This window comes from Numida meleagris, chromosome 5, assembly GCF_002078875.1.
Source record: "Numida meleagris isolate 19003 breed g44 Domestic line chromosome 5, NumMel1.0, whole genome shotgun sequence".
Lineage (NCBI taxonomy): Eukaryota > Metazoa > Chordata > Aves > Galliformes > Numididae > Numida > Numida meleagris.
The window spans coordinates 56,639,383-56,645,075 of NC_034413.1; the positions used below are offsets into that span (position 1 = coordinate 56,639,383).

The 5,693-nt window shown below is 62.9% G+C and overlaps 1 protein-coding gene across 7 annotated transcripts; it reads right to left on the minus strand.

The window, feature by feature from the left end:
- Positions 242-4,582, minus strand: PRKAG3 (protein kinase AMP-activated non-catalytic subunit gamma 3). Of its 7 annotated transcripts, XM_021400481.1 has the most exons (13): positions 4,382-4,582; positions 3,573-3,612; positions 3,066-3,313; positions 2,895-2,976; positions 2,758-2,816; positions 2,592-2,637; positions 2,432-2,486; positions 2,197-2,323; positions 1,940-2,105; positions 1,819-1,856; positions 1,599-1,745; positions 1,424-1,517; positions 242-828 (listed from the first exon to the last, which is right to left on the minus strand). In XM_021400481.1, the coding sequence occupies exons 1-13, from the start codon at positions 4,412-4,414 to the stop codon at positions 806-808; spliced, it is 1,158 nt and encodes a 385-aa protein (XP_021256156.1). In that variant the 5' UTR covers positions 4,415-4,582; the 3' UTR covers positions 242-805. The 7 variants fall into 7 exon arrangements, 6 of the variants coding, with proteins under 6 accessions (XP_021256156.1, XP_021256157.1, XP_021256154.1 ...); XR_002439923.1 differs by having other exon boundaries at positions 1,348-1,517; positions 2,758-2,976; XM_021400482.1 differs by having other exon boundaries at positions 242-1,517; positions 3,066-3,301.

Consider the following 5,693-nt stretch of genomic DNA (forward strand, 5'->3'; position numbering starts at 1 on the left):
CTTTTGCTGTCAGCCGTCCTTCCCCAGAGATGCGGTTATGAGGGCATGGGCACTGGACAAAGTAGTGGAGGGAGGATGGGCTCAAGGGTCGCCTCAGCCCCATTGGAGCCATTGAGCTGCAGACCCCTGGGTGAGCCAACATCCCTGTCCCTCTGGCTGTCCTGAAGTGGGCATCCCATCCCCAGCCCTACCCCAATGAGCCGTGCCAGGCTCCGTGCCCAGAGAGGCCATGACACAGTGCCTAGGGCAGGCTGCTTTATTCCAGTAAGGCTGAAGAGACTGGCAAATAAATAAATACCCCCCACCCCCCCAGTCAGTGTACAGGGTCCCCTTACGAGCGCCTCTACCAGGGCGTTCCAGCCCTGGAGACCCTACAAAAAACAAGCTTGTGCGTGCAGCTGAGCCATGCTCTCCTCCCAGGCACCCAGCACAGCCAGTGGGACCCGAAGCACTGGGGTCTCGCAGCAGGAGGGGACAGCGGTGGCTGTGAGGGGAGGATGTTGCAGGTCCCCTAGTGCCACACAGGCGTCCCTGTGCCTGGCTACACAGCTTCTGGTGCCACTGTGCCTGCTGAGCATCCCTTTGTGCTCGCAGGCTGGAGGCACCCCTGGACCCTTTTTTCCCTGCTCTGTTCCTCCCTGAGGTTGGCAGGGGCTGGCCCCAGGCTCAGAGTGAGTCCCAGGACCAGGGCAGGTGGGCAGCCTGCCATGGAGAGCCCCCGGGCTCCAAGCCTCCTTCCACGGCCCTGCAGTACCCAAGCAAGAGGCCCCGCATTGGACAAGCTGGTGGCACTTCCCTGGTGTCCTCAGAGCGAGTGTCGGTCAATGCCTGTGGGGCAAGAGAGCATGAAAGGCCATAACGCCCTGTGGGCACCGCACTGGGCTGGGCACCCTGCAGCATGGCACCATGTCCTGCCCTGCAGCTGCGGGACACAGAGACAGCACAGGGGCAGCCTCCATCCTGTGCTTGAGTGCAAGCACCAGGGAAGGAGATGGGGTTGGTCCAGAGAAGGACATACCGCTGGTCTCCCCCTGGCACTGCCACCCCTGTGGACACTGTGCAGGTCCCATGCCTGCTTAATGCATCCCTGTCACCTTATGCATGGGGCACTACTGGGGACCAGGTGGGCAGCAAGGCCAAGAGGCGATGCCAGAAAGATGGTTTTTGTCTTGGGGTGCATCAAGCCCCCCATACCATCACCCAGCCCAAAGAGCTGCGCAACCTGCATCCCACCTAGAGACCCTGGGACAACCATCACCTTCGTCCCCTGTCACCACCTGGGCATCCCCAGTGCCCCCGGACCCCCCTCCCCAGCCAGCTCTGCAGTGGCAGAGGGGCAGCGCCTACCTGAAGTGGAGAGAAATGGAGGGTGCGAATGGAGAAAGATGGAGCGTCGTGGGCTAAGAGTTAAGAGCATCGATACCTGCGGGAGTGAGCACCAGGGCCTGGAGGATGTCAGAGAGGGAGACGATGCCCCGCGGGTACCGGTTCTCATCCACCAGAACCAGGCGATGGACCTGCGGGTGCAGAGCAGCACAGGTGGGCAGCGAGCGGGAGATGGCACGGGTGGGTGGAAGGGATGTGCCCCTGCCGCTCACCTGCTCCTCGGCGATGCGGTCGATGATGTCCTCCATGGTTTCGTGGGGGTAGCAGGTGAGGACCCCCTCCAGGCACACGGTGCGCTGCCGCAGCGCCTCCCGCACGCTGATGTCCAGGTTGTTGTAGGTCTTCTGGGCTGCCAGGTGCTGGGAGGGACGGGGATGCTCAGGATGTGCTCCCACGCGCCACCACAGCCATGCCGACACGCTCAGTACTCACAATGACGTCGAACCTGGAGTAGAGCCCAACCACTTGCCCTGCAAGGAAACAGAGGCGAGGGTGAGGAGGGGATGGCAGGAAGGGATGTTGGCGTGGGCATAGGGTAGGAGCTGTAGGATACCGGCAGCATTGACTACAGGCAGCGCAGAGACACGGCGGTCCACAAAGATCTCCAGTGCAGCATACACAGGAGCGTTCTCAGGCACGACGGCCACGTCGCGAAAGGTGCCGACACACAGCTCCTGCACTGTTTTCTTTAGGAAGCGCGGCTTGGGGATGGTGGAGCCCTGCAGCGGGCAGCGCACGTGAGCACGCATCGTGCACGCACCCCACCCCGCGGTGACGGGCTCCCCCGTCTCTGTTCCACCTTGTACTCACAAAGATGTGGAGGAACTTGAGGATGCGCTTGTGGGTGAGGATGTGCAGAACGTTGCCCGAGATGGGCTCAATGACAGGCAGGCGATGGATCTTGTGCTTGATCAGGGAGTAGACGGCATCGAAGAGGCTGCGGGTGGGGGGACGTGGCTGTGCCCAGAAGCCCCCTGGTGCCCTGAGTGGGTGCCCACCCCCCGGTGGGGGTCTTGCCAGCTCTCCCCCCTGGGCAGGAGCTCACCTATCGCTCGGGGAGATGTAGACCAGTGGCTTGAAGGAGCCTTGCAGGTACACCTCTGTGAAGGGAGAGTGCTAGGAGTGGTTTCCCACACCCCCAGAGCCATCCCCACGTTGAGCATGACATCCCCTGCCCAGACAACCCTATCATCCCCAGCTTCTACCTCTCCACGTCTCAATCTTGTGCTCCTCCACCTCGTAGATCTGGACCTGAGGGCAGGGAGGAGTCCTGCTCAGCAGGGTGGCATGGCTAAGGGCTGCCTCATTCCCTGGCATCCCTCCCATCACCCTGAGCATGGGATCACGCCTGCCGCGGTCTGGGGCACTCACCAGGGGCGAGCGGTAGTAGCGGTGGAGGATGTTGATGAAGTCAGTGATGGTGAGCATCCCTGCGGAGACACGGGGCTGCCCACTCTGCCCACATCCCATAGTAGTCTCTCCGCTGCCCTGCCTGCCCTGGCACTCACCCACAAAGCTCTGTATCTTGCTGTCCCACAGCGGGGCTGCCCGCACCCCGTTGGCCACCAGTGCCACAAAAGCCTTCTTGATCTGCCAGCAGAGCAGGGAGCAGGTCAGGGGGACACTGAGACCCCCCTCCCCCCCTCCCAGTTTGTCCCCAGTGATCCTTGCGGTCTCACCTCCAGCGTGGTGTCGAAGACAACAAGCTTGCAGCTGGTGGGGACGGCGTCATAGCAGCAGTGGCTCCTCATGAAGTGCATGTAGACCTCAGCGTCGGGGCTCTGGAAATTGTTGTCGGGTTCCAGTCCCAGGATCTCATTGCCCAGCGTGAAGGTGACAGGCCTGGAGCCCTTCTGCCTTTCCTCCTCCTCTTCCTCCTCCTCTTCCCCCCTGGGATGTAGTGCCTCTGGGAACCCTGCGGGCACACCTGCCCCAGCAATGAGCCGAGCTGCCGGGTCTCGGTGCCCCCCCAGTGGGGGATGCTGCTGGGGCCAGCAGAACCCTCAGATTCCACTCCACAGAGACAGAAGCAGTGCAGAGCACAGCAGCTGTCCAGCCTGGAAGGAGCTGAGTGGGGTGACATGGGCTTCCCAAGCAAGCTGAGGGTTTATGCGCACATTACATGAGTGAGCCAGCCCCACCTGCTATCCATATAGGCACTGCTCATCCCCCTTCCTGCTACCCACCTTCCTCCGCGGGGCGGGCAGCAGCGTCCAGCAGCACCATCTGCAGGGGCATGCAGAGACGGGGGGGTCAGCAGCAGCCAGCCCACCTTGCCCCCACCTCACTGCTTGGTTCCCCCAGGGTGCAGCCCCCAGGGAGCTCCCCGCCACAGCAGTGCCCCAGTGGGACAGAGCTTGTCCACTCCAGGAGGATCCCAGGTGCAGGGCATGGGATGCCAGGACACACAGTGCTCCCTTCGCTGTCCCAGCCGAAGCAACCCCATGCCCTTCCTCTCCCTCCCCTTGTCCCCAAGGTGTAAATCCCACTCTGGCTTCCTCTGATGCTGAGAGCCCTGCCAGCCCCACCTGCCACACGGGGCTAGGTACGCCCAGCCCCACGCTGGGAGACCCTACAGTAACAAAGGGGCAGCCCAGGCAGGAGGGGAGCAATCAGGACCAGTCGATTGGCCCCGTGCCCCCATCGGTCCCCCAGGAGACCCTACCATAACAAAGCAGCACACGCCATGGGCAGAACTGGCAGCAGAGCCAATGTTTACATCCCACCCTACGACAACAAAGCCACATGGATCGCTCTCTAAGGAGGCCAGAGCTGCCCTGGCAGGGAGGTGACCTTACACAAATGCCCCCCACCCCAATCATTCCCCTGCAGCTGGGGACAGTGGGGGCAGGCAGGTGGGTTGTGGTGTGCTCCTTGTGTGTCTTTGTCCCCACACCGATCCAGCCATAGAAAAGGTGCCACCGACCCCCCACCCAGCGTGGCCAGCCCCAAGTGGGGGCCACCGAGCCTGGCCCCCCACCCGTCCTGAGGGTACCTGGGGAGCGGCAGGGCTGGAGAGTTGCTCCATGCTGACTGCAGGGCAGCGCTGCTATTCTGGGCCCGCGGCTGGCTGGGGCCTGGCAGATAGGGTGTCACTCAGCAATACCAGCCATGCCCCCACCAACGGGGGGGCCACTGCCAGCAGACAGCACCCACAGCGTCACCCCGTCATCACAGCCTGTAGCACCTGCTGGACCTGGGGACACAGGGGATGGATGGATGGATGGCCAGAGGAGGAAGAGCTACTCCAGCCCACCGACTCATTTTCACCCAGAGAGGGACTCAGCACCACCAGGATGTGGCTGCTGCAGCGGGAGGGAGGGTACAGCACCTCACGTACCCCAGGATGTTGGAGGATAGGTGGCCCCAGTGGCAGCCAGCACAGTGTGGGACACAGGGACAGCTTGGCTGGGTGCTTTGTCCCCATGCCACAGCCCATCCTGGGGTCCCGCTGCCATCCAGCCTATTCCCAGCCCCCCAGATCTCATGTCCCCAGCCCAAAAACCTCTTCCCTCATCCTGCTGGGCCACCCCCTCCCACCCTGTGCTCGCTCCCAGCTCCGTTTCTATTTCAGGAAGGTTCAAATATCGCCCTGGCCCACTGCCGGCCAGCCCTGGAGCTGCCGTGGGCGAGCGGGCCCATGGCCGGCCATAGGGACAGGGTGGCTCCAGCTGACCTCGGGGGACAGCTGGACCCTGGTCATAGCAGGGAGCAGGGCCATGGGCCCCCACACGAGTGCCAGGCAGATGGTTTTAAATCACAGCCGACAGCTTCCCAAAATACCCATGGGATGCAGGGGCGGCTGCAAGCACCCCCATGCACGTTGTATGGGGTGCGAGGAGCGAAGAGAGCTACTCCGAGAGCTATGGAAAAGGCACTACCCAAAGGCAGGGAGAAAAAGAGGGATGAGGCTGGGGGCTCAGGGCTGGGCATGAGCCAGCAGTGCTGGGGCACACAAGAGTCCTCCCCAGGCTGCCTCACTACCGTGTGATACCGGCCTGCAGCTGTAAGCACCCAGCCCCAAGCAGGGCAGCCTGGCTCCAGCCTGGCCACGGCGGCGGTGCTGGCAGCAGGCATCTCCACTTTCGGTGGCTATTTTCAGGTGCTGGAGAGAAGCCGAGGAGCGATGAGATTGTCACCAAGGAGACCAGAAAACAGGGCCTGCTGCGGGCACGGGGGGCTGCGGGGAGAGGAGAGGGAAGGGCTTTCTGCAAGCCCCAGCCCCAGGGCACCCCAGCCAAGCACCCACTGTGCCCTCACCACGGAAGGTGCCGCCAGGCGTGACGAGACAGAGAGGGCAAAAGAGC

Bases quoted from the DNA above. Each gene is read 5' to 3' on its own strand.
- PRKAG3 (XM_021400479.1), bottom strand. From the start codon at position 4,414: ATGGAGCAACTCTCCAGCCCTGCCGCTCCCCAG. The intron at 3,314-3,572 runs GTGGGTAGCAGG...TTGCTGGGGCAG, and splicing joins TGCCCGCCCCGCGGAGGAAG to GTGTGCCCGCAGGGTTCCCA. The intron at 1,746-1,818 runs GTGAGTACTGAG...CGTCCCTCCCAG, and splicing joins ACTCCAGGTTCGACGTCATT to CACCTGGCAGCCCAGAAGAC.